Source organism: Panthera pardus, unplaced genomic scaffold (genome assembly GCF_024362965.1).
Source record: "Panthera pardus isolate Hobbes unplaced genomic scaffold, ASM2436296v1 HiC_scaffold_25, whole genome shotgun sequence".
Taxonomy (NCBI): Eukaryota; Metazoa; Chordata; class Mammalia; order Carnivora; family Felidae; genus Panthera; species Panthera pardus.
This window is the reverse complement of record NW_026526821.1, coordinates 25547951-25575768: the sequence shown is the minus strand read 5'-3', so window position 1 is coordinate 25575768 and position 27818 is coordinate 25547951. Positions and strand designations below refer to the sequence as shown.

The 27818-nt window shown below is 48.5% G+C and overlaps 1 protein-coding gene across 1 annotated transcript; it reads right to left on the bottom strand.

Annotated features, from left to right (window-relative positions):
* Positions 1 to 11: 11 nt before the first annotated feature.
* Positions 12 to 27661, bottom strand: SNTA1 (syntrophin alpha 1). Its single transcript, XM_019458778.2, has 8 exons — positions 27211 to 27661; positions 23274 to 23459; positions 7374 to 7578; positions 4297 to 4504; positions 4023 to 4153; positions 1850 to 2046; positions 714 to 901; positions 12 to 629 (listed from the first exon to the last, which is right to left on the bottom strand). The coding sequence occupies exons 1-8, from the start codon at positions 27518 to 27520 to the stop codon at positions 537 to 539; spliced, it is 1518 nt and encodes a 505-aa protein (XP_019314323.2). The 5' UTR covers positions 27521 to 27661; the 3' UTR covers positions 12 to 536.
* Between the last annotated feature and the right edge of the window lie 157 nt (positions 27662 to 27818).

The following is a 27818-nucleotide window of genomic DNA, read 5'->3' as shown; positions in this document are numbered from 1 at the left end:
CAGGCTGCCTATGTACTCACAGGCTGTTTATTTATCCAAGAGTAAGGAGGAGAGAGGATGAAGAGAAAAACCAGATGCCCCAAGGTGGTGGAGCTGAGGGGAGAAATGAACAGAAAGGTTCCTCCTCTTTCTCTTGCCATGGACCCCAGGGAAGTCCCTTCAGATGAGGCCTCTGAGGGTGGCTTAGGGGCCTCTAGGAGGCCTGGCAGTTGTTGTCTGGGGTCAGGATCCCCACAGGGGCAGGTCCCAGGCTCGGAATGGCTTTTGTGTACACAAAATATCTCTCTGCAAAAGGCACTGGTGTGGGGATGATGGGGCACCTGGGAGGCTACCCCATCACAGGCAGGATCCACTGTGTCCTGAGTCTGGGTCCCAGTCCCAAGACTATCCCAGCCTCCCTTAGAAGCTGGTACTCTGCACTCTTGTTCCTTTCCTCTCCCTTCCCTCAGCCCAGTGGTGAGCAGGCAGTCAGCGGAGGGCCAGGTCAGGCCATGTGGTAGATACCCTCTCTTCAGGGCTAGTGCATCCGGTGATCTCTAGGCCAAAAGCCCCAGGCGGGTGACTTTTGCCGAGAGGAAGGAGTGGATGATGAAGACCATGGTTTTGGGGCACGAATGCAGGTCCAGCTGCTGCAGGGTGGATGGAAAGAAGGGTCAGGAGCCCCATCCGGCCTGGCCTCCAGGAGAGCAAAGCCCCCCACCCCCTCTACTCACAATCTCTCCTTCAGCACCCCCGAAGTCCAGGAAAAGGAGGCTGGCACCATCATCTGAGGACATCTGCAGCTTCTCAAAGGGCTGCCGGAGCAGCACAGCTCGGGCCGCACCGGGCTCAGCCGCCCACAGCGTGAAGCCCTTGTCGATGTGCACAGAGAGGGTACAGGGACGGCCATTCCACGTGCAGGCTGCAGGGAGGCATGTGGGCACAGGCACAGCCAGCACCTCAGGGACCATAAGCCCCACCTCCAACCCTCACCAGCAACTCCGAAAATGGGGCTTCAATACCACCAGGGATGGGAAGCTCACTGCCTGTTTATGTCATCTGTATATTCACCCTGCATGGAGTTGCCCCCACCCTAAAATACAGAAAATGGGCCCTCAGAGAAACAATACCCCACTTCTAGTCCCACTTTCAGCAACAACAAAAGTGGAAACCAGAAAGAAGCACCTGGGTGGCTCAGTCGGCTAAGCATCGGACTCTTGATTTCGGCTCAGGTCATGATCTCATGGTTTGTGGGTTTGAGCCCCACGTCAGGCTCTGTGCTGACAGCGTGGGGCCTGCTTGGGATTCTCTCTCTCCTCTCTCTGCCCCTCCCCCACTTGCGCTTCTCTCTCTCTCTCAAAATAAATAAATAAACTTTAAAAAAAAAAGTGGAAAGGGAAAGCTTAAACTCTGCCATGTACAGTAGGCCCGTTCCCTCCCTCCCTATAAAGGTATCAGTAGACCCACCGAGCATGGCCCTTGAAGACCTTAGAGACCTGTGGAATTGCCCCATTAAATGTGACTTTCAGATAAACAATGGATAATTGGGACATACTTATGCTAAAAAAGTGTTTGTTGTTTATCTGAAATTCACATTTAAGTGGTGTCCTATATTTTATTTGGCAACCCTACTCCAGGCACAATCTCTCACAACTTCACCACTGTAATCACAAAGCCAGGGCAAGAAAACCCAGGGAAAAGGGTCTCACTACCCACTGGGGCACCTGCACAGCCAAAAAAAAAGAGACTGTGGAGACCCCAAACCCCACTTTATATGCCCCTCCTGAAGCACCTGAAGAAGAAAGTTTGAATGCCTCTGGGGGTAAGAGGCTCATTACCAGAGAGGCACTCCCAGATCCACCCAGCCCACCTGTAGACACCTCCTGCACACCCTCGGCAGCCCGGTGACAGCCATCCACCAGTTGGCGGGTCCAGGCAGCCAGCTCCTGTGGTGACTCCACGCTGAACAGGTGAGTGTCCACACCGTGACGTGTGCCCGTGCGCAAGGCAAAAGAGAGCTCTGCATCATAGGGCACCGAACCCTTGGAGGGGCCTGAGTGCACCAGCCTAGGGGCAGGGGGCAGAGGGCTAAGTATAAGGCCTCAGACAGTCAGGAAACAGTTCTGGGCCAAGGGGGTGGTGACCTGGGAAGGGACCTGTGACTCCTTTACCATATAATCAGGGAATAGGACTTCCAGAAGGGCCCTGATTGACTCACAAGAGCCCACCTCTTGCCACCCTCCCCCTTGATCCTTCTGCTCCAGCCATACTAGTGTCTTCAGACACACCCAGCACATTCTTGCCTCAGCACTTCTGCATACGCTGTTCCCTCCATCAAGAACACTCTTCCCCGATTATCTGCACGACTCACTCCCTCACTTCTTTCAGATCTTTGCTCAAATGTCGTCTCCTCTGAGAAGCCCTCCCTGAACTTCCTGTCTAAAATAGTACCCCTGGTACTCACTAGCCTTACTTTTCATCATGATACCAGAAATTATACTTATTCTTTATTTGTTTCCATTGGCTTTTGATTCTCTCTTTCACTAGAATATCTTCTAGGATACGAATTTTTGTCTTATTTGTTCACCACTCTATTTTCAACAATTAAACCAATGCTGGGCATATAGTAGATCTTAAATAAACTCTTGTGACCTGAATTCATGAGTCACTTGACTAGTTTGGCAATCCATGACCTGCTTGTCCTTGGCAGACAGGCAGCTCCTAACATATAGGCCAGAGCCCCACCCAGAGGAAAAGGCATGAGCAGCAAGGGCCTGGGCCTTCAGTTTCATTCCCATTTGCTGTGTAACCTTGGGCAGCTTACTGCCCCTCTCTGGGCAACAGCCTCAGAGTTCTGGCCCTTAGCCCTCTTCAGTTCCTCATTCCACACACATTCTCTCTTGTAGCTTCAGCTCCCCCCAGAGCTGCTGCTGACACCCGGTTTTCCATTTTCCAGCCCAGAACTACAAACCCACAAGTCCCCAAGATTCCTATCTAAGCCCCTCTCTGTCCCCAACACACTGGAGCATCTTGCTCCAGCCTCCCCGCTTTGCACTCTCACCCCTAGTCCCACTGCCCACCGGACCCCAACTCCAACCCCCCCCATTCATCCATTCATCCTGTCCACCTCCCTCACCCTCCCCATCTGGCAAACACTAAGCCCAGTTAATTTTACCACCCGTGTGTCTTCCAATGCAAATGCGGCCTTTCTTCTCCATCTGCTGCCTCCACCCACCTCCGCCATCTCTCCTGCATGACTGCACCAGCCTCCCAGCTTCCATCCTGCCCCCTCCACTGAATTTTCCACATGGCAACCACAGAGAGTCTTCTAAAACACAACCCAAGTCACCTCGCTCCCAGGCTAAAACCCTTCCACTCCGCCACAACTCTTAAGATAGAACTAGCATTCCTTAACCAGGGACTACAGGTTCTGTAAGATCAGGCCCTGACAACTCTCTGTTTCATTTCTCTCCATTTCTTGTACAGATTCTACATACTGGCTATAGCACACTCAAAGATCTATGAACATGCACCAGCCCTTAATACTTCTGTACTTTTGACCATGTTGTTCTGTGTGAGATGACCTTCCACTCTTTCTTAAAGAGCAAACTTCTATTCAACCATCAAAGTCCAGCTCAATATCACCTCCAGCTCAAGCCTTCCCCATCAGGCCAGGCAGAGTTAAGTGGTTCCTTCACCCCCACGCTTGAAGGCTGTCAGCCTCCCCCCCCCCCACCAGACTGGATACTCCCTGAGGGCAGACTGTTGGGATCAGCTCCCTGTCCCCTGAACTATGCTCCACTAGGTTGGGCAGAGTAGGTGTCAATCAGTGAGTGACTGGTGGGACCTCACATCCTTCTGTGGCAAACCGCCATCTTACAGATGAAGAAACTGAGGCCCAGACAAGATAGAGGTTTGCTTCAGGTCACGTGGGAAATAACTCAGGGCAGAGTGGGGCTGGGGTCCCCCACCTCTGAGGCCCATCGAGAGCATCATCCCCCAACCTCTGGGTGAGACATACACCCCTGCCTGCCCATGGATACCTGGTGGCAATGAGTGGGGCAGTACGGGCTGGCTGGCTCAGAGCCTCCCGGGTCTGGGGTAGATGGCAGTAGAGAAGCAGCTCCTTCTCGGTCAGCAAGGCCAGGGTAGGTGCCGTGCCCCCACCGGGCAGCTGCAGGGGGCAAGGCAACAGTGAGGTGGGGCAGGGAGGGGAGAGGTCAGAGGGCCAGGGTGGAGTGAGATGACAAATGGGAATGGGGTTAGCTCCAGGGGAGGGGATAGAGGTAGCGGACAGATGCCTGGCCCAGCAGGCACCTGCTCAGTCAGCCAGCCGATCTGCTTGATGTCCTGGCTCCCAGCTGTGCTGGTGGCTGCCAGCAGTGCCTGCAGCTCGTCCTTGACCCAAGGCATCAGAGCGTTGACTTGGGCCTGGATGGCAGCTGCCCACGACTTTGCGCTAGCCTCATCCTTGGCCCTCAGGAAGAGGGTGTCTTGGCCATCTGCTGAACAGATCTCCAAATACCTGCAGGCACAAATAGAACAGAGGGGAGGACAAGTCCATTAGGCTGCAGCTGCCCAACCTTGAAATCTGGACCGAAACCCCATTCGCTGCAAGACCAGGAGAAACCACAGGGTGTCCACGAGACAGTCGGGAGCGATACTCACTGCTGGGGCTCCAGCCCAAACTGGGGCTTCATGGGGTCTAGGGACAAGAGACTACGACATACATACACAGAATCATATACATACAAATTAAACACATACTCAAACATGTGTGATAGGAGCCAAAATCACTGTGTGAGGATTCGTGATCTTACTCTTTTCTCCTGGTTTCTAAGGAGAAGGATTCTCCTGCTAGACCAGCTCCCAGCTCCCAGCTTTTCCTTTGTGGCACAGGACCAAAGTGATACACTGCAAGGTGGGCGGGGAGCACAGAAACTGGAGAGGCTTGAGAGGCCAAGTCAGTCTACACAGAAAGAGCTAGAGCTGGAGGAGTGAAGGAGGAAGAAGGGAGGAGGGATTGTGGACAAGTGTGGGGGAAGAGTTTCAGGGAGGTACCAAGAGGACTCGTGACAGGGAAAGGATTTTAAAATGTTATGTGGAATATTAAAGATTCGCTCCTCTTTGGCCTTTCTGTAACAGATGAAGCAGGGCAGAATCTGAAAGATGGTTCACACAATACCCAACCCCCTTCACCTTTGCCTCCCTCCACTGCAGAGTGAGGAAGCAAGATACTTGAATTCCCACCTCCCTTGCAACCAGGGCTGGCCAGGGGACCCAGGTCTGACCACGAGATACAGCCAGAAGTCTCTGGGGAGGGTGCCCCCTCCCAAGGGAAGGTAAAGCTTCCCTAGATGTGGTGGTTACTCTCCAAAGATGGCCTCCACCAAATCCATCCCTCTCTGAACATCCAGTCCACTTTTCTCATCAAGAGGTGAAGCTTATTTCTCTTCTCCTTGACCTTGTAACTTGGTTTGACAAATACAATGTGGCAGAAGTGACATTCTGGCATTCCTGAGCCACCATGAAATCCAAGTACCCTGGGACCAACAACCCAGATAGAACAAACAAGGCATGTGGAAAGGACTTCTGGAAAGAGGAATGCTCAGCCAGCCGCTAACTGTTCCAACCGTTCCAGCTGAGGCAGCAGACATGGGGGCAAAGCGGCCATCTTGTACTTCCAGCCCCAGCAGGTGCCACATAGCGCGGAAGAACTGGCCAGCCGAGCCAGCCCAGGTTACAGAATTGTAAGAAATAATAAACTGCTATCTTCTAAGACACTAAATTTTCGGATGGTCTGTTATGCAGCGAAAGAACAAAATGCAAGGAGAAAATTTCCTTTGCCTTTTGCCTTCTTCCCATCTGGAACATGGGCACATGTTTGGGCATGCGGCCACCATTCTGCCTCCAAGAAGAAAATACGCAATAAAAATGGCAGAGGAAGAAGCTGGAAGGCTGGTTCCTCAAAGGCATTCTTGACCCATGTTTCTTAAACATGTGGAAAAATAAATCCCTCATTTATTTAAGTCATTGCAGATTCGCATTTCTGATACTTGTAGCCCGACATAATCCTAACACTTAGTAAAAGCTTGAAATATTTTTCATTTTTATTTTGGTTACCAGATTGTGTTCCTTTGACTGGAACATTGTGCCGATATGGAACCACAGTTATATTCATGTTACACACGTTACATATGTGCACATGGTCGAGCACGTGTGCATGCATGCACATACACATATGAATATTAACACAAACATACACCAACACGTATGCACAAATCTACACCCATAGCCATGCAAATGCGTACATATACACACAAAGTTTTTGCATTTACACGTCAACTACATGTGCACACACAGAAATGTGTAATATCTGGGATCAGGCTGGAAACCACGATTAACCTAATCATGTAAGTAAGTCTCAGGAAGGACTAATACCACCTTACCTTCACTCAATACAAAAGGCCCCTTTGGTGGAACACCTTAAGTGACCTGTGAATCACCAGTTCTTGCTTCATGGGGGCAGTCTGGGGCTGGGGCATCGAGTAGGGCTAAAAGATTTGGAGCTGAACCTCCAAGTCAATGTTGGGCATCTGCCTGGCCTTGACCCCGGCTGTAACTAGGACCCACAGCACAAGCCTTTTATGCTCATGCCATATACACACTACCCCCAATACTGCATACCCCACTTGATCAACATATATTCCATTCACCCACCACCATCACTCAGGCACCTACAATTTCTAAAGCAGAGAGGGCTACCTGGAATGAGGCAAGTTCCATCCCTTCCTGGTTGTGTGATCTTGGGCAGGTTACTTCCTCTCTCTGTTCTCATCTACAAAATGGGGGTGAAATAATAGGACTTTGCTCATAGGGTCGCTGTGAGAGTTGAATTAAAATGTGCATGGTAAACACTCAATATTGTTGGTTGTTACCAATCTTACCATCAGTGACCTGTTAAGGGCTGCTCATATGTGAAGGATGGTATTTTCCATGGCCCTGACACGAACGTTACTAGACATCTAAGAACATCAGCAGAGTTAGAAGAGACTTGAAGGGACCACTGGGTCTGAAAACTTTATTTCCCAGCGAGGAAGCTACAGGTCAGTGAGGAAAAGGGACTAGTCCACGGAGAACCAGGACTGGAGCCCAGGGTTCTTCCGCAGACCAAGCTCCTTCTCAGATGTGAACTGCTCAGAGGAAGAAGAGAGAAGCAAAGCATACCACCATCCCCTTAACTTCACTCTTACATCCATTCAACAAACATTTCTCAAGCCCCACTATGTTCAGACTTTGTACTGCCCACTTGCAACCCAGGGCTATCTTTCCCTTGGCCCCACCACTTAACACCGAGGCGTATCCATCTGAGCTGCTCCCCACCCCAGATTTACCTGGGCTCCGGGTCAGTGGGGGTGCACCTCCTCGAGACATATGCCATCTTCAAGGATATGTGTTTGGCATCACTGATGTCCCGGGGTGGGGGGCCAGGGGAAGACAGCTGTCGCTGAAGGGGTGAAGCAGGAGGCGAGTCCCAGCCAACCGAAGTCCCGCCGGCAGAGTTCTTGAAATACGGTGAGACCTCTTTCATGTACTTGACTGGTCAGAGCACAGGTCAGTAGTTACTGTTGTGACATGGGCTCCCATGTGGCACACATCACAACTGTCAGTAATTCATAAGGGTTTAATTTACGTCCAATATCACTATCCTTCTCTAGGCCAAAGTCTCTGACAGAGCAGTGTGGTAGAAAATACTGGATGCATGCCAACATCCAAGCTCTCATGTTTCCCCTGGTTTATAGATCCATGCCACCTGGAAGAAAGACCAGTTCCCAGCCTCCTTTGCAGTTAGGTGTGGCCATGTGACTAAATCTAACCAAGTAAGTAGAAGTGTTTGGATTTTGGGGATGACTGCCTAAAGGGAATGGACGACAGCTACAACAAGGCAGTGAAAGAGCACTGAACAGGAGTCAGGAGATGTGAACTGCTCTGCCACAGGCCCCTTGTTTGCTTCTATTTCTTCAGCCTGCTCATCTGCAAAGAGGAAGCATTGAATGAGATAGTCCTGTGGGACAGGCTGGCAATTGTCACCCAATATAGCAATAGCCTCCCAGCTTAAGACTTCATTTTCCAGGCTCCTTTATAGCCTAACGTGCTTATATGGTCTAGTCTGGCCAATAGAATGAGAGCAGAAGGGATGTGTGCCGCTACCACATTCTGCCTATTAAAGAAAGGGGCATACCCTTCCTTTCCTCCTCTTTTCCCCTGACAGAGTTGAGCTAGCTGGGACACAGACTGGTGAAGCACCATCTTGACCATGAGGGCATGAGCCACAGTCTAAGGGAGGCTGACCACAAAACAGAAACAAATGGATGCTGGCCCTTGGAGATGCCATGTCAGACTTGGACTGTTACCTAAGAAACATGGCATAAGAAACAAGCAGCATAACTTTTACCCTAACCAATATAGGTGCTCTTAGCTCTGACCAAACATCATTGAGTAAGTATAGTAGACACCTTCTAAAATAGCATCGTCCAGGGGAGCCTGGGTGGCTCAGTCGGTTAAGCGGCTGACTTTGGCTCAGGTCATGATCTCATGGTCCGTGAGTTCGAGCCCCGCGTTGGACTCTGTGCTGACAGCTCAGAGCCTGGAGCCTGTTTCAGATTCTGTGTCTCCCTCTCTCTGACCCTCTCCTGTCCGTGCTCTGTCTCTCTCTGTCTCAAAAATAAATAAACGTTAAAAAAAAATTTAAATAGCATCGTCCAACAGATTTTTCTGTGATTATGTTAATGTTCCATATATACACTGTCCAATACAGTAGCCACTAGCCACATGTGGCTATTGAGCACTTGAAATGTGGCTGGTACAGGTGAGGAACTAAATTTTTACTTTTATTTAATCTTAGTTTAAAATTAAATTCGAATAGCCATTTGGAACTAATGGTGGCCACACTGGACAGCAGAGTTCTAGGATAACAGCTTTGATCTACTTCCCTGCCCAACGAACCCAGAAATTCACGTTCGGATATGTGATCCTGCCCTTCTGGATATGCTACCTGGACCAGAGTGAACACCTGACCCACACTAGTATACCCAAATTGAGAGTAGGAGAGATCCTCGGCTGGTATCTTGAACAAACTTGAATGCTATGGGGGCAACCACCTTCTGCTGTGAAGAGGAGAAAGCTGGTTTATAAGAGAGAAAATTAGTGGAGATGCATGTTGAGAGACAGAGGGAAGGCCCTGCCAATCACCGGTTAACGCTCTTGTTTCTGACACTCGTCCTTCAGAATGTCAAACTGCCATCCCAACAGGAGTTGTGATATTTGCAACCAAAAGAGTCTTGATTGGGGCCTCGACCAATGCCTTTTTAGAAAAGGCAGATCTCCCTAACAATGCAGCTACAAGTGAAAGGCAACATGATGAGAAGGTTGATCTAAGAAGAGCCTGTGGGAGTACAGATTCAGAAACAAGTCAGTTTTCTTGAATACCTACCATGTGCCAGGTATTGGACTGGCCCTAGGTAGGACTGGAATGATAAACATATGCACTTGCGCTACCCTTTCCTTGTCCCTTGCTCATGGAAGACACCATAAACCAATCATAGTGCTTTATGGCAGCCATTACCAATCCATCAAGGCTAATTGGTAATAAAATATTTTGGTCATTCTTGTTATATTTATTAGATGAGTTGGGCTGCAAATAATAGAATATATGATAAAAGTGCCTTAAGAAATAAAGATATTTATAATTTCACATAACAAGAAACCTAGGGGCACTTGGCTGGCTCAGTTGGTAGAACATGCAACTCTTGATCTCAGGGTTGTGAGTTCAAGCCCCATGTTGGGTGTGGAGTCTACTAAAATACAAATAATTAAAAATTAAATAAAATGCTATTAAAAAAAATCTAGAGGAAGGCAATCTAGGATTGGTTCAGTGACTCAATTAAATTGAAAGCAGGGTAGACCTCTGTGCCATTCTCTTGGCCTTCCCCTCATGACCACAAGATGGCTGCCACAGCTCAAACCAATCATTCCTTACGTGACAAAACCCAAAGCAGGAAGGGAGAAGACAGGCAGTAAAAGGTTTTCTCCTCACAACTCCCTTATCAGAGAGGTAAATATTCCCATGAAGCCTTTTATCTCATTGGCCTGACTGGGCTCCATGCCCACTTCTAGCACAATCATTAGTAAAAGGGAATAGTCATGACTTAGACCAATCACAATTCAGCCTCAGAAGCTGAGCATATTTCCACCCAATAAAATCAGGCTTCTATTAGCAAGGAAGAAGGGGAAATAGTTGGTAGATTTGCCCTAGTATCTGAACAGTTCCAAATTTTTTTAAGTTTATGTATTTATTTTGAGAGAGAGAGACCAAGCAGGGGAGGAGCAGAGAGAGAGAAGGAGAGAGAATCCCAAGCAGGCTCCACACTGTCAGCACAGAGCCTGATGTGGGGCCTGAACCCACAAACCATGAGACCAAGACCTAAGCCAAAACCAAGAGTCGGCCACTCAACAGACTGAGCAACCCAGACACCAGTTTCCCAATTCTGATGAGTAGCAGTCTCCTCATCCACTAAGAGGTGCCTATGCCTGCTAGCCCTTGGGAAGCCTCCCTTACTCTTCCCTCAACTACTATGCCCTCATGGCCATCTGGCTTGCTAGCCATCTGACTTCTGCAGTCAAAGCCCAGCCAGTATGCTCTGCCTGAGAGCAGACAAGCCAAGAAGGGGTGAGGAAGCAGCTCTTGGCCCAGCTCCCTGGAAAAAACAGATAAGAAGCTATTTCTATCACAGAAGACTGTCCCTCAGGTTCAGACAGGATCCAAGACAAATAGCAGTGAGAATGAAAGGGAGTTACAAACCCTATTGGGGTTGGAAGAGCAGTTAAGTTGAAAATAAGTGCAGGATTTTTTTATTTTATTTTTTTTTTTGAGAGAGCCAAGACTAGGTCTGAAAGTTGGGAACTAGGACTAAAATTGACTCAATGACTCATCCTCATCATTACAGCAGTGACTTACCCCAGGACCGACTACTGGATTATGTCTCAAGGGGTGATAGAGCTGGGACACATCACAGCCTATCTGACAGCCAAACCATTTCCCCCTTTCTTTGCTAACAGAACTCTGAGCCCTACAGATTGGGCTTCTCCCCAAACAAGGAAGAAAATCATGATTGGTCAAAGTTAATCATGATCTTTCCATCCCTCTTGCTTGTGATTGGTTTAGATAGAGGCAGATGATACAATTCTGGCCAATGAGAAGTGAGGGAAAGTATATTCCCTTCCCTTCCTCTCCTCTAGCCTTTAAAAGTTTCTGGGAGGGAAGTTGGTCCCAAAGCAATGATAGTCACTTTTTTTTTAATTTTTTTAAATTTACTATTTTATTTATTTTGAGAGAGACACAGAGAGAGGGGTGGGGAGAGAGAGAATCCCAAGCAGGGTCCACACTGTCAGCTCAGAGCCCGACATGGGGCTCGAACTCACAAACCATGAGATCATGACCTGAGCCAAAATCAAGAGTCAGACGTTCAACCAACTGAGCCACTTAGGTGCCCCAATAGTCACTTTTTAAGTACAAGCATGCTTAAACACACAAAGAATGGTGAGGTGTTAAATTAATTTACCCTATGGACATGCTGCTTTTAGGTATTCTGGAAGAAAACTCGTTTTCTTCAATGTTTAAACCTCTTTGAATTGAGTCCTGTTACTTGCAGAGAAAAGCACCCTGATTGATACAGTCCTCCCGCCCCCTACACCACATGGGGAGGCTACAACTGATATATCCCCCTGCTGTAATCAGCCACATCCCTCCCCTGACCAAAGTCCTGCCCTGGCTCCCATCATCAAAATCCAAGACTCTTCAGGACCTGGGCCTTGCTTACACCTGGCTTTACCTCCTGCCACATCCCAAATCTCACTCTCTAGTCTAATCATCCTGGCCTTCCCAGAGCTCAAAGAAACTGTATGAGTTTCCAAATGTCCACACCTTTCAAAATGCAGTTCCCTTTGCACAGAATGCCCTTAGTACATAGTTTAGAGACAGGCACTCTTGAGTTTGCATTTCAGCTCCAGCACTGTCTAGCTGTGTGACCACGGACAAGGAAATTCAGTTGTCTGCAAGTTAATAACAGAGGAATAACAATGTCTACTTCAGAGAGATGTTAGAATTAAATGAGATGCCATAAAACATGTGGCACAAGTCGGGGACTCAAGAAACATGAGTTTCTTACCTATCAGCTACCCCTGCCCTTCGTAGAACTCTGCTGTGATTTTGTGGGTTGGGGCTGTCTCTCTCACCAAAATGGAAGCTCCTAGAGGACAGAAGCTTGATTTGAACCCAGAGTTAATGTTCTATGAATGGAGAAACGAATGCCAGGGCCGGACAGGTTCATTCAAGAGGGAGAAGGTGCCACAGCCCAGCCCAGCCCAGTCCCGTCACCCCACTAGGAAGCCTTTCCAGATGCCCACTCTGGATCCACCACACCCATCACTCTGCAGACCCCTAGACCACACTCCGCTATGTGTCTGTGTGGGAGTTTGTGGGCCCCACCAGGCTGGGAGCACTGTGAGGGCAGGGACCTCATCTGACTTATCTCTGTGTCCCCAGAATCCAGCAGGGATCTCCTATGCTACGTGTTCAGCAGATGAACATTTGTCAACTTTGAAGCCAGAGAAACTGCTAGAGCCCCTGCTCACCCGTCTGGGCCATCCCAGAACTGGGTCCTCCTTCTCCTTTCCCACAGAAACATACTATAAATGGACAGCCTACCAGCCGGTGCCCAAAACAGGGCTTGGGTTTCACAAACTAATTGGCTTGTCCCAGAGTTGGGGGTGGGGTGCTGGGGGCCCCAGAGTGTGGCCATAAATAGCCCAGCTCTGAGGCCTCCTCCCTGCTCTGATTTCTGTCTGAGTCACCCGACCAGGCAGGGTGGGGCTATCCAAAAGCAGTGGCCTGAGAGCTGATGGCCCTGTGGTCAGCATTCTTGAGACTCCAAAGATAAGCCCAGCTGGTATCTACACCCTCCCCAGCCAAGCTCCTGGCCCAGGAGCCCCAGGAGCCTGGTAAAGCAGTGACACATGGGCTTTTCCTCCCCAAGAAAGCTAAGACATACATAGAACACCCTGCCCCTTGCAGAGGCCCCAGTTCCCAGGGACTTCCTGCTCTGCCAACAAAAGACAGGCCCCAGCCCTGGCCCCAAAAGATTCTACTAGAAACACAAGGAACTGAGACAGGGCAGGACCATTCACCTGGCCCAGTACAATTGGGAGGGAACATATGTGCTTCAGGGATACATCTGTTTTGGCTCAACATAGTATTCCCAGCACGTATCCCAGTGCTCAATAAATGTTTGTGACTGAATGTGCTGGCTGTGAGTCTTGGCTGAAGCCTGCCATCTAAGCTCAAGCTGTTCCTTGTCTGTTCAGTGGGTGGTCACTTACTTGCCCCTACCAGAAAGTACACGACCTATCCAATTGTTTACTAGGCTATACTCTCTCCTCCAACCAAAATGTCAGTTCCATGAGAGCAGGGACCTATTTTCTTGTTCACTAGAGGATCCTCAGAATCTAGTATAGTACCAGGTAATCAGGTACTGACATATAGTACCAAGTAATCAGGAAGTATGAGATTTGTTAAATGAATGAATATAGACAGGCCTGAGGCTTCTCATCCTGGAAAGAAAACATTGAATGCGGGCTCTGAAGAGAGGCTTGGGTTGAACTTCGTTGCTCTGTGACCCTGGACAAGTGACTTGATATCCGAGATCTTCCATTTCTTCATCATTAAAATAGGAGTAAAATATATCTACCTCCCAGGGTATTGAGACTCAATACCTGCAAAGCACTTTGCCCTGCTTAGCATAGAGTAAGTCTTCAATGAACAGCAGTGTGGTTATTATTTCCGCGGCTATTCTCAGTATGACTGTATAAGGGGAAGGGCACAGGAAGCATGATAGGCAAAGATTTTAATCCGGGCCCTGTCACTTGCTATGTGGCATTGGCGAGTCCCAAGGTCTCTCTGAGCCTCATTTTCCTTACCTATATAATGGGCACTGATGCAACAACTCTCAGAGTAAGGTATTATGGGGATTAGTGTCCAGGCTGCCCACTGGCCCACCAAAGATGGTGTGGAGAGGACATGGGGTTCCAACAGGCTCTGGAAGGAGTGACCTTTAAGGTCCTGCTGGTCCAGCAAGGCTAGGTTATAAATAGTTCCCAGCCCCTGGCAGGCCCTGCATTAGGGCTGACCAACAGAGCCTGAGTTGCTACACTCTGGGGCATAAAAATCTCCCCTTACTGCATCCTTGTGCAGTACAGGGGATACCATCTCTCAAGATCCTAAAGGCATGTGAACACTTTGACTTAACAATATCTTTTGCAGGAGCCCCGCTTCATATGAATGCTTACGGGTGCACAGAGGGCTCACAGCACCACTGTCTGGGGGCAAAAGGGTAAGAACAACTTGAATGTCCATGAGCAGGGGTGGCTAAATACAAGACATGAGCTCCCTGATCAGCAGACTGCTCAGTCTTGTGCATGGCTGTATCCATGGTGCCTCCATCAAGTCCTGGCACAGAGCAGAGGTTCAGTAAATACTTGTTAAATGGGGGTGCATGGCTGGCTCAGTCAGTAGAGCATGCAACTCTTGATCTCAGGTTCATGAGTTCAAGGCCTACACTGGATATGGAGCCTACTTAAAAAAAAAAAAAAAACTTGCTAAATAAATATATGAATCCCAATAATGGGATATTACCCAATCATTAAAAAGAATGAGACAGAGGGGTGCCTGGGTGGCTCAGTTAGTTGACCGTCCGGCTCCTGATTTTGGCTCGTGGGATCAAGCACCATGTCAGGCTCCAGATTGGGTATGGAGCCTGCTTGGGATTCTCTCTCTCCCTCTCCCTCTGACCCTCCCTGCTCCTTCTCTCTCTCTCCCTCCCTCCCTCCCTCCCTCCCTCTCTCTCTCTCTCTCAAAAGAAAGAAAGAAAGAAAGAAAGAAAGAAAGAAAGAAAGAAAGAAGAAAAAGAATGAGATAGAGCTACATGTACTGAGTTGGAAATATGTCCTCCTCAACTTGTTAAATGATAAAAACAAATACAGAAACTTTCTGAAAGTGTGAAAATATCAACTATGGTTATCTCTTTGAAAAGATAATTGCTTTACATTCTCCTGGGGTTTTTTTTAAGCATATATTGCTTTTTACATTTTTTATAATTTTTTTAATGTTTATTTATTTTTGAGAGAGAGATTCTCTCAAGAGACAGAGTCAGAGAGTGAGTGGGAAAGGGACAGAGAGAGAGGGAGACACAGAATCCGAAGCAGGCTCCAGGCTCCAATCTGTCAGCACAGAGCCCAACGCAGGGCTCAAACACACAGACTGTGAGATCATGACCTGAGCCGAAGTCGGACACTTAACCGACTGAGCCCCCGAGGCGCCCCACTTTTTACATTTTTTAAAAATCTAGTTTACTTCAAAAAATATACCACCTCAGGATGCCTGGGGGGCTCAGTCGGTTAAGCGTCCGACTCTTGATTTCGGCTCAGATCGTGATCTTGCCATTCATGAGTTCGAGCCCCATATCAGGCTCTGTTCTGACAGCGCAGAGCCTGCTTCAGATCCTGTGTCTCCCTCTCTCTCTGCCCCTTCCCTGCTCACTCTCTCTCACTCTCTCTCAAAAATAAATTAAAAAAATTTTTTAAAAAGAAAAATACATAGCACCTCATCCCGAACCATCTAAGAAGGATTCAGAGTTGAAGCCCTCATCAACTCAATAAGGAAAGGGTTTCAGGACCTTAGTAGTGGGAGAAAGAAACACTTACTGAGTGCCCACTATGGACCAACCACCAAACTTGACCCTCACAAAAACATCTTCACCTAACTGCAACAGTTCAATGAGAAGGGTCTGGATCCTTATGTAACGTGACTTGCAGTGCAGTATAAATATTTAAGAACATAAGTCTTTGCATCTAACAGATCTGAGCTCAAATTCCATCTCTGTGTGACCTCGGGAAAACAGCTTTATCTCTCTGAGTTTCAGTGCTCTCATCTGCAGAGTGGGATGAATAACAAACCTAATTCATAGAGGTCGTTTTGGGGATTTGATGAGAAAATATATGGAAGGTACTTAGCACAGTGCCTAGCACACTGTAGGTGCTCAATAAAAAGCAGACACCATCATCACTATTATTATCATTATTATTTCTTCCACCACCATCAGCAGCCAGACTCATGCAGTTAATTGGGGCCAGAACCTGTCTCCAGAGCCCCACTGGCATTTTAATCAAGATCCAGGCAGAGATTAAGCCAAGTTTTATCTATAGGGAGTCACATGGCCCAAAGCCGTGTGTGTGCGTGTGTATGTGTGTGTGTGTGTCCAAATAAATGTTTCCTTGAGAACAATGATTGGAACAATAGGTGTTTGTGGCCATGGGAGGACTAGGCGGGGGCTCCATTCGTGACTGTGTTCCCAGGTCAGAAATCTCTCAGGCACCTCAGGGGCACAGCATCATTTGGCTAAGCCAAGCAGGATAGCTTCATATTAGTTGCATCCATTAATTACATCCCTCTTTTAACGGTAGTGATGTATTAAGCCAAATTTGGGGCAGGACACTAGGAAGTCCCCATCTGCCAGGGGAGGACCCAGCAGGAGTTCCAAGGACTTATAACCAACACTCTCAGGACTTAGTCAAGCCCAGCTTGAGCCTTGAGCCCCATCTTAAACATTTAGGAAAGTCAACTGAAACTGACATGGTTAAGGTAAAGTAGAAAGGGTCAGAGATGTACCCCCACAGATCATTCCCTACTGGCCAAAAGCTAATGTGTGCCAGGCATAGGGCTCTGAGACAAACTACACATGAGTCCTGCCCTGAAAGACCTTCAAGTTTACTGGAGAAAACAGTAATGATGGCTGCTGCTGATATAAAGATGATAAAGGCTGACATTCACTGAATGTTTGCATGTGAAAGACATTGTGCTACGCACTCCGAATGCATTGTCTCATCCTTAAAAATAGCAAATAAACTAAATGATCAAATACCTACTACGAGCACTGCCCTTGGTGTTTTTTTTTTAATTTTTTTTATAACGTTTATTTATTTTTGAGACAGAGAGAGACAGAGCACAAATGGGGGAGGGGCAGAGAGAGAGGGAGACACAGAATCGGAAGCAGGCTCCAGGCTCTGAGCCATCAGCCCAGAGCCCGACGCGGGGCTCGAACCCACGGACCGCGAGATCGTGACCTGAGCCGAAGTCGGACGCTTAACCGACTGAGCCACCCAGGCGCCCCTTGGTGTTTTATTTTTTAATCTTGCAAATAACCATGCAAGGCAGGTATTACCCAAGGCTGAAACAATATTGGCCTCTGCAACCAGACAGAGCTCAGTTTGAATTCTGTCGATTTCTTAGTCATACGACCTGAAGAAAGTTATTTATTCTCAACAAACCTTGGTGACCTTGTCTGTAAAATGGGAATTATAGCAATTCCTATCACTCTATACTGCCTTTTATCATGAATATTTATGGACATGCTACTCTCTGCCTGTTATTCTTTTTTAAGTTCATTTATTTCTGAGAGAGAGAGTGAAAGAGAGAAAGAGAGTAGGGGAGGGGCAAAGAGAGAGGGTGAGAGAAGATCCCAAGAAGGCTCTACGCTGTCAGCGCACAGCCCAACACAGGGCTCCATCTCATGAACCATGACATCATGATCTGAGCCGAAATCAAGAGTCGGATGCCAACCAACTAAGCCACCCAGGCGCTCCTACACCTGTTATCTTTTAAAACTCGATCGTTATGTGGAATGTACCCTCCCTACTTTGTACAAAGTACTGAAACTGACTTTAATTTTTACTGTCCTCTGGTATTATTATTTTTTAAAGATTTGATTTTTGGGATGCCTGGGTGGGTCAGTCGATTAAGCATTTGACTCTTGATTTTAGCTCAGGTCATGATCTCACAGTTCATGAGATCGAGGCCTGAGTCAGGCTCTGTGCTGACAGCACGGAGCCTACTTAGGATTCTCTCCCTCCCTCTCTCTCTGCCCCTCCCCTGCTTGCTCTCTCTCTCTTTCTCAAAATAAATAAATTAATTTTTTAAAAAACCTATTATTAAAAAAATTATTTTTAGGTAATGTCTTTCTTTCTTTCTTGAGAGAGAGAGAGACAGAGAGACAGAGAGACAGAGAGACAGAGCATGAGCTGGAGAGGGGAAGAAAGAGATGAAGAGACAGAATCCAAAGCTGGCTCCAGGCTCGGAGCTGTCAGCACAGAGCCAGATGTGGGGCTCAAACCCATGAGCTGTGAGATTATGACCTGAGCCGAAGTCGGATGCTTAACCAACCGACTGAGCCACCCAAGTGCCCCTATATTTAAGTAATTTCTACACCCAACTCACAACCCCAAAATCAAAAGTAATATGCTCTACTGACTGAGCCAGCCAGACGCCCCTGTCGTTTAGTATTATTTCTTAAGGCATCACAGGATCACTGTTGTCCCTGTCATGCCAGACACACTGTGGGCAGAGGGAGGGGAGGCATTTGGCTGTCCCTCCCTTTGCTCCCAGGCCTGTCTCCAAGGGCCCAGGCTCCAGGTCCGTGGACACAATGGGCCTCTCTAAGCAGCAGACAGTTGGCTGCCGGCTTGGGCCCAGATTCCGATTGCGAACACATCCCTTTGGCTGAGAATAAGATGAAGACATTTGTGCAAACCCCTGAACTAGCAGGGGAAAAGGTCTACAAGGCAGGCTAGGGTTACCGAGGCCTAGCTGAACCCCTGACTTAGGTCGGAGAAGTAAGTCTGGCACCCAGAGTTTGCTAGTGACATCTGTCCTTCTAGGACGTTCTCTGGGGACTCTGTACCCATTGAACCCCAGGCCTCAGGAAAGATGCCCAGCTGCCCCGCCAGGTTCACATCCAAAGGAAAAGCCATCTTTCCATGGCCCCTTGGAGGTGGCCCCAGGACTGGGATGGAGGTGGGAAAGTTTTGAATGATGTGGCTAGTAATTAGGCTCCAAGGTGGAACATAGGCCCAGAGAGGGTCCCAGGAACCCTGAGTCCAGACTGGTGAAGCTACCAGACCCTTACCTTCTCCATAAGCTCCATCAGATCTCAAGGACCAACCACATGCCAGCATCCTGGCTGCCTCATGTCCTCCAGGCTTCTCAGGTCACCCCTGCAATTCAGGCTCTTGACCCCAGTGCCTGCCCCCACGCCTTTTCTGCCTTAGGTGGAATTATCTTTCCACAAATATGCTGCACTAGGAGAGCACCTTAAAAGAGACTTCAAATAAGAAAAAGCTGGAAAAAAACAACAAGAAGGCCACAACCTCCAGACTCTTCCTCTTATCCAAGCCTGCTTAGGTGAAACCATCACCATCTCCTTCCTATTCATGGCCCCAGCTTCCTCACTGCCTTTCTGCATCCATTTCTGCCTCCCTCCAAAGGGAGTGCCAGGCTGGTGCTGCTAAAACCCAGATCTGCCCATGTGCTGCTCCTGCTGAATCCCCTTTAATGGCTCTCTGTTTCCTTCCAGAGGAAGTCCAAATGCCTTTAGCCTGGCATTCAAGGCTCTGAAGGCTCTCAGTCTGGATACTCTCCTCTTTCTCCACTCCCTTCCTTATACCCTAGGCTCAGGATAAAGCTAATTACTTCCCAGGTAGCTCCCCAGGTAAGTCAAGTCATTGACTTGACAAGACCTGAGGTCTTGTTCACACAGCTCCCCTGCCTGGAATGCCCTTCCCCAACCCCATACCCACATCTGCTTATGGTTCATAAAGTACCAGCATTCCCCCGCCCCTCCAGGAAGTCTTTCCTGACTATCCAGAGAGAAGTAACCACTGTCTCCCCTGATCCATGGACAGATTCCCATCTCAGCACCTGTGACATGTTGGTAATCTAGCATTTTTGCTCAGCTGTCCCCCCACCCCACTAGACTGAGATTCCCCTCAAAACCACTGAGTAGACTAGTATAAAAGGAGAAGGAAAGAGAAAGCAGAGAACACTCTCATCCAAAAGGGAGGAATAATATGGGAAGATTATAAACAATTTATGCCAACAAATTTGACAACTTAGATGAAATGGACAAATTTTTTAAAAGACACAAACTACCAAAGCTCACTCAAGAAAAAATAGATCATCAAAATTGCCCTATTAAGAACATGGGAAGTGCAGTTAAAAACCTTTCCATAGGGGCGCCTGGGTGGCTCAGTCGGTTGAGCGCCGACTTAGGCTCAGGTCACGATCTCGCGGTCCGTGAATTCGAGCCCCGCATCGGGCCCCTGTGCTGACAGCTCAGAGCCTGGAGCCTGTTTCGGATTCTGTGTCTCCCTCTCTCTGACCCTCCCCCATTCATGCTCTGTCTCTCCCTGTCTCAAAAATAAATAAACGTTAAAAAAAAAAAAAAAAAAAAAAACCTTTCCATAAAGATGGCTTCCCTGGAGAATGCTACCAAACATTCCATGAGGAAATAATATCAATTCTCTATAAATGTGATGGGACAGGAGGGTAATTACTAACATTTATTGAGTGCCTACTATGTGCCACATCCTTTTTGGGGCAAGAGATAGGCCAAGCTCCAGCCAGAGGCCTGGGGCAAGATTTGCCAAGGAAAGATCTTACCCTGGGAAAAGTCTCAAAAAACGTTAACAGCTGAGGACTCCCAGTCTTGGAATGGTACACTTCTCTTCCCTACTGTATCCATGATAGACATTGTTAATCACTTCCAGCTCCTTTCTGCTGAGCCCAGACAAGACGTCCCAATCCTTCCAAATACGTGACTCCCAGTAGCCACCAGGGAAGATGGCACTCAAAATGAAAGCTACTGATCATCTCTGATCTGGTCTAATCCCAACTGATAGGGAAACTGAGGGCCAGAGAAAATAAGGGTCTTACCCAAGGCCAGAGATTCATCACAGAGCAGACAGATTTTTTTCATTTTTATTATTTTTTTTCAAATTTGTATTTAAATTCTAATTAGTTAAAATATAGTGTAATATTGGTCTCAGGAGTAGAATTTAGTGATTCATCACTTACATGTAATACCCAGTGCTCATCATAACAAGTGCCCTCCTTAGTACCAATCACCCAGAGAGAATTTTAGAAATTGATTTTTAAATAGTTTGTATGAGGGGCCCCTGGGTGGCTCAGTCAGTTAAGCATCCAACTCTTGATTTTGACTCAGGTCATGATCTCATGGTTTGTGAGTTCAAGCCCCGCATCAGGTTCTGCGCCGACAGCACGGAACCTGTGCAGAACCTGCTTATAATTCCCTCTCTCCCTCTCTCTCTGCCCCTTCCCCGCTTGTACGCTCGCTCTCGCTCTCTCTCTCTCTCTCTGTCTCTCTCAAAATAAATAAGTAAACTATAAATAAATAAATAAATAAATAAATAAATAAATAAATAAATAGTTTGTATGAATGAGACAGTATTTATGTTTTGTTTCCTCCACCAAATAGTGAGCTCCTGCAGGAGAAGACCTGGGTCTGATTTAGCTTCTGACCCAGTGCTCTGCACACCAGGTACACAGTAGGTGTCTATAAATGTTTCTTGGCTTAGTAAGGCAGGAATGGAGTACAAAAATAATACAGAAGGCTTGGGTATTAGCTCCTGAAGCCAGGAGATACTTCCAGCTTCTAACACTCAAAGATGTTATCTTCTCAGAATGACTCATGCTGAGAGCCCAGATAGACATTCTCGCCCCAAAGATGAAAGCATGAGGAGGACCTCAGCATGGATTAGAAATGTGTCTGCAGTAGAAATTTTACCATCTACAGATTAAACTTTCAAACAGTAGAAACTAAAAGAGCTCCTCAAGTCAACGAAAGAATGACATTTTGATGGGTTTCAACTGCATACTGGCTATAAATACCAAAGTAACGAGGGGCGCCTGGGTGGCTCAGTCGGTTAGGCAGTCCGACTTCAGCTCAGGTCACGATCTCGTGGTCCGTGAGTTCGAGCCCCGCGTCGGGCTCTGGGCTAATGGCTCAGAGCCTGGAGCCTGCTTCCGATTCTGTGTCTCCCTCTCTCTCTCTGCCCCTCCCCCGTTCATGCTCTGTCTCTCTCTGTCTCAAAAATAAATAAATGTTAAAAAAAAAAAATTAAAAAAAAAAAAACCAAAGTAATGAGGCATAGGGTAGGGGAGTCTTTTATATCCATATCATTTATGAGTGATCTTGTTATTTAACCTTGCTGTTAAACTATGACTGTTATACTTAAGCTTCAAGGGCCAATACTGCAGACTTGACTTTTTTAAAGTGTACATTTAAAAAATGCACCAGTGGCATTTAAATAGATACATCGAAAATGTAAAAATAAAAACAAAAGTGAGAAAGAACTGAGGTCAGGGCCACAAGAATGCCAAAGATCACCCAGAGCCTGTTTGTTTCTGTGGCCTCTTGGAGACCTGTTTGGGAAAACAAGGGCCACCTATCAGGATTCAGGCTTGGGGCTCAGCTCAGCAGCTTTGCTAGCCATGGCATTCTCCATCAACCCCCGCCATCTCCCTGTGCCTGTTCTGGGCCAAGAGCCAAACACACATTCCTCAGGCCCCCACAGCTTCCGGAACTGACAGAGGGGAGTTTGAAGAAAGGGCTGAGCAAAACAGAAACCTCCTGAGCGAGATGGCAAAAGGCAGATATGGGACAGTCACAGCAAGAGACTTACAACAACTGATGGGGAAACTGAGGCCCAGAGAAGACAAAGGTCTCATCCAAGACCACAGAGTACGGGGATAGTGGAGAGGAACCACCAAGGTCCCTCCTCCAAAACTCCTCTCTGATCCTTGCTGGAAGGATCTGATGTCCTGCAACGTAAAGGCCGTGTCCTCTCCCAAGGGAGGATGGGTCTCAGGGTTTTAAGGACCCTAGAGCTGGGAGCTCTCCAGTTTCCTCAAGAAAGAATATTAGCTGCCTCCTCCCCAGGCCCTGCCCCCTCCTTCCCTGATTCACTCACTGGGTGGAGGATCCTGCCATGTACCTTTTGTCCTGATCACACAACCCAGCAAGGGTTACAGAAATAACCCAGAAGTTAAATCTCTGTTTTACAGGTGAGGAAACTAAAGCTCAGGGAAATGAAATGACTTGTCCAAGTCCACAAAGCTAATGAACAGGAGAGAGAAAATGAAAACTAGGTCTGTCTGGCTCTGGGCTGGCTCTCCCACCACCACGCCATACTGTCTCAAGGCAGGTCCCCAAGTTCTGTCTCTGTTTTCGTCTCTGCCCACCTCCCAGCCCCCACTGCTGGGCTGCGGCCACTTGAAGCCTGGGGGAAATAGGAAAGAAGTGAACATCCTTGGGGTCCCCGTTGCTTACCCTCCAGCACCACCTCTTTGCCCGTCTTCTTCAGGACCTGCACCGCCTCATCATGGGTAGCAGAGGAGAGATCCTCCCCATTTACAGACAAGATGGCATCCCCCACGAAGAGGGCCTCAGTCTGGTCAGCTGCCAGGCCCTTGAAGATCTTGGAAATGAGAATAGGCATCTTGTTCTCTCGGCCCCCTGCACAGGCACAGAAAGAGGAAGAAACTGAGGCAGATGCTCTAATGCTTGAGAGTCACACGAGAGCAAAATTCTTTCTTTTCCTTTTTTTTTTTTTAAAGTTTATTTATTTGGAGAGAGAGACAGAGAGCATGAGTAGGGGAGGGGCAGAGAGAGGGAGGGAAAGAATCCCAAGCAGGCTTCATGCTGTCAGCGCACAGCCCAATGCAGGGCTCAAACCCATGAGCCGTGAGATCATGACCTGAGCCAAAACCAAGAGCCAACTGCTTAACCGACTGAGCCACCTAGGTGCCCCAAGGCAGAATTACCTCTGAAGGCCTACCTCAGTGCCCAGCCCAGTGCCAAGAAGGTGGGGATGAGAGAGTTAAGAGAATCTCAGAAATTAGTCTTAGAAGTCTGGAACACTAATAAATCATTTTCTAAATTCATAATGTAGTTTGGTCACTGGTGCTTTGGGTGTTTGCCAGTGTTTGAGTAACTTACAAAGTGCTTCAATAGTTTTTTCTTAAGTATTTTGGATTTCAAGTAATTTTCCTACAATGGGGGAACCCACTGATACTCCTTAATCTGGAATAAAGATAGAAGTCAGCTATTGCTATCGCCCCCAAGGTCCTCTTTAGCAATCAGAAAGTTTGACAATCTAGGACCCAGCTGAAAACCAAGGCCTTAAAGTCTAGATTTCAGGAATGCCTGGATGGCTCATTTGGTTGAGCATATGACTCTTGATTACAGCTCAGGTCATGATCCCAGGGTCGTAGGATCGAGCCCTACGTCAGTCTTCACGCTCAGCATGGCTTAAGATTTTCTCCTTCTGCCCCTTTCCCCCGCCCACTCTCTCTTTTCTCTCAAAAAATTTTTAATGTTTATTTTTGAGAAAGAGAGACAAAGCGCCAGTGGGAGAAGGGCAGAGAGAGAGGGAGACACAGACTCTGAGGCAGGCTCCAGGCTCTGAGTTGTCAGCACAGAGTCTGATGTGGGGCTCAAACTCACAAGGTTCATGACCTGAGCCGAAGTTGGATGCTTAACCGACTAAGCCACCCAGGCACCCCTTTCTCTCTAAAATAAAATAAAATAAAATAAAATAAAATAAAAATTTTTAAGTCTAGATTTCAAAAGCCTATCCAAATTGCATCTCTGGTGCAAAGAAAGCTAATACAACTTACTGAATTGCTTTATTGCTAAATTCTTGAATATCATTTTATTTTATTTTTTAAATTTTTTTAATATTTATTTTTGAGAGAGAGAGAGAGACGGAGTGTGAGCAGAGGAGGGGCAGAGAGAGAGGGAGACACAGAATCGAAGCAGGGTCCAGGCTCCTGAGCTGTCAGCACAGAGCCTGACGTGGGGCTTGAACCCACAAACTGTGAGATCATGACCTGAGCTGAAGTCGGAAACTTAACCGACTGAGCCACCCAGGCGCCCCTTGAATATCATTTTAAAATATGAATCGTCATAATAGTTCACATTAGTTCCACATACCAAGTGCCAAGCACTGTGCTAAATGCTTTCACTGTTGTCTCACTGCATCTTTACAACACCCCAATCACACATGCATGCTCAGTTTCCTATCAGGAAAAATGAGGTATGGAGAGAAGCCCAAGGTCATCCAGCTAGTTAATGGCTGCAGAGCAGTACTTGAACCCAGGTCTCCTGGCTCCAGAACCAACACTCTTAACCCTATGGTGGACTGCAAGTCAGGCCCTCAAATATCATATCACCGGTCCATCCCAAAATATTGAAGATGAGGAACTAGTTGCCCATAGAAAGAAGGTCATTATTTCAAGGTCACACAACAAATTGATGGCAAAGGTAGGACTAGAATGCCTCTCCTGACCCCCACACAGGCTCACTGCACTGCACAGAGCTTGAAACCTAGAAAGGAATGGGTTTCTATTTATACCTGCTCTTCTCCACCTGAAACTAGGGACTTCAGTCCAGTTTGAAGCTATGATCATTCTAGGCTGCCCCAGGCTGGTCTGGACCCTGGAAGGGAGGTTATCGTGGCAACAGGAGCTCAGTCTCTACCAAGGAAGAACTGAATGGAGCTGACACTTTCCCTGACCCCTCCTTTTTTTTTTTTCCCCTTGACCCCTCCTAAAAGTACCTTCCCACCTAGAACTATGGAGCTAGGGTGTAACTTTACCTGACCTTGGAAAGTCCACGCTCTCTCCAAGTCTCAGCTAGTCTATCTATAAAACAGAACTCTGTATTAACTCTAAGTTCTTCCCTCCTTTGACATATTGAGTGTGCAATTTCTGGATTGATCTGTTGCCCTTTCCTATTCTGGAATTTAGGGACAAGACTGGTGCCTACTCTCTGTCTTCCTCATTTCTCCCTTTTAGATTCCTTTGGTTGGCTGCCTAGGAATCTGCCCTTCCACGGGGAAGAACCAAAACCCCTCGGCACTTTAGAGGCCTGATAATTGAAGTTCAAATCCCAGCACTGTCACTCACTGTGTGAGCGTGGGAAAATTGTTTTACTTTTGTGAGTCTCACTTTCTTCACCTGCAAAATGGAGATTATGCTCCCCACTTGCTACCATTTCTTGCTGGGATGAAACGGATCATAAACCTAGAGTATTGGGCACAGCCTTCAGCACACAGTGGTAGCTGAGTCACTACCATCCCCAGCCAAGCGTCTGGAGACACCCAGGCCAAAGGGTCTGGAGACACCAATGAATAAGACCCAGCACCAGGAAGAGAGACCAGTGCATATCCAAGATGATACAAGGGCTGACACCCCTTCCCAAGACAGATAGCAACCTGAGAAGCAGATGGGTAGGAATGGTAAACCCAGCGGCTGGGAGTATGCAGAGATTTTAAGCACTATGGTTAGTTGCTTTGGGAGTCTTTCCTGGGTTCTGTTTTTCCTCTCATCTAACACCAAAAATTAACCAGGAACCTACTATGTGTTGGCAGGGTGAGTACTTCAGACTCCTGTTCTCAGAGAATCATTACAACTCTATCATCATCCTCATTATATAGTAAGGAAACTAAAGTTCAGAGATGGGAAGTGATTGTCTAGGTTCACATGGATCCAGGACTCAAACATAACCTGGTTGCAACCTAAAGAAAGCTCTCTGTATTGGGGCTGAGATTTCTCAGAGAGGCAACTCTATGGCCACCCCCTCTCAATTCTGGGCCAGGTGGAGATGGCCGGATCAGGAAACTCAAACCCAGTTGTCAGGACTCTCCACCTAGGTACACAGGGCCCCGGACCCTCAGATTTCTAGATCCTTTCTGGACCCGGGTCTGTGAGCGCAGCCTGTCTACCCAGGTCTCCAAACCACCCTTGTGCTCCGAACTCGGGGCCTTACCCCTCCCCTCCACCTTGGTTGTGTCCCAGGGACTTCCTCCTCCTTGCCTAGGGGCTTCCCAGGCCTCAATCCCCTTTCTCCATCCTTTGCTCCCCTGGGGCTCCTCTTATCCTTCATGTCCATGCAACAAACCCTGACATCTCTATGCCTCCACACAGAACTCCCCACCCACCTGTCCTCGGTGCTCCCCAACCCCCTCCACCTGTGCTTTCCGGAAGAGGCCTCCGACTCCCAAAACCCCTCCGACCTTGGTGCTCAGGTGTCCTCGTTCCCTCTGTCCCCTCAGACACCCTCCTTGCCCCCAGACAGAAATCTTCCAACTCTATGTCCTCCGTACGCTGCCAGCCCCCGCGACCTCTGCGCCCTCGGCGGCCCCACAGACACCGCGACCCCGTGCCCTCGGTGCCCCCGGTGCCCCCGGTGCCCCTGCGCCCACCTTTGATGCTGATGCCCAGCCCGCCGGCGTCGGCCTTGCGCACCGTCACGCGGCGCCGCTGGAGCAGCAGCGCCTCGGGCAGTTGCGGGGGCGCCGCGCCGGGCTCGGCGGCGCCGTTGAGCTGCGCGGGCTCCGGCTCCCGCGGGGCGCCGGGCTCCGAGCCGAGCTCGCCGTCGGCGGGGCTCACGGTCAGCGCGTCCTCCTCCAGACTGAGCAGCACCCGCTGCCACCTCTCGGCGCCAGCCCCCGAGCCAGCCCCGGCGCGCAGTTCCAGCAGCCCGGTGCGCGAGGAGCGCCTGCCTGACGCCATCTTCGCCTCCGAGCCCCCGGGCCGCCGAGCTCGCCTAGCCCCGCAGTGCCCGGCCCGCTCCGACCGAGCGCCTAGGGCAGAGGGCAGCGGGGGCCCGGCTGGGCCAGCCGCCACCCTACCCCCGGCCGCTGGGGGTGGAGCCTCGGGGGCGGGGCTGGCCAGGGGGTGTGGCTACCGGCGAGGGGCGGGGCCGCAGGCATGCTGCCTGGAGGACTGGGGCTGCACCCTGCATCTAAAGGAGGCAGTGTGGGACTACTTCGGGGTTGCGGTCGTAAGGGTGCAGGGTGGGGTAGGGGTC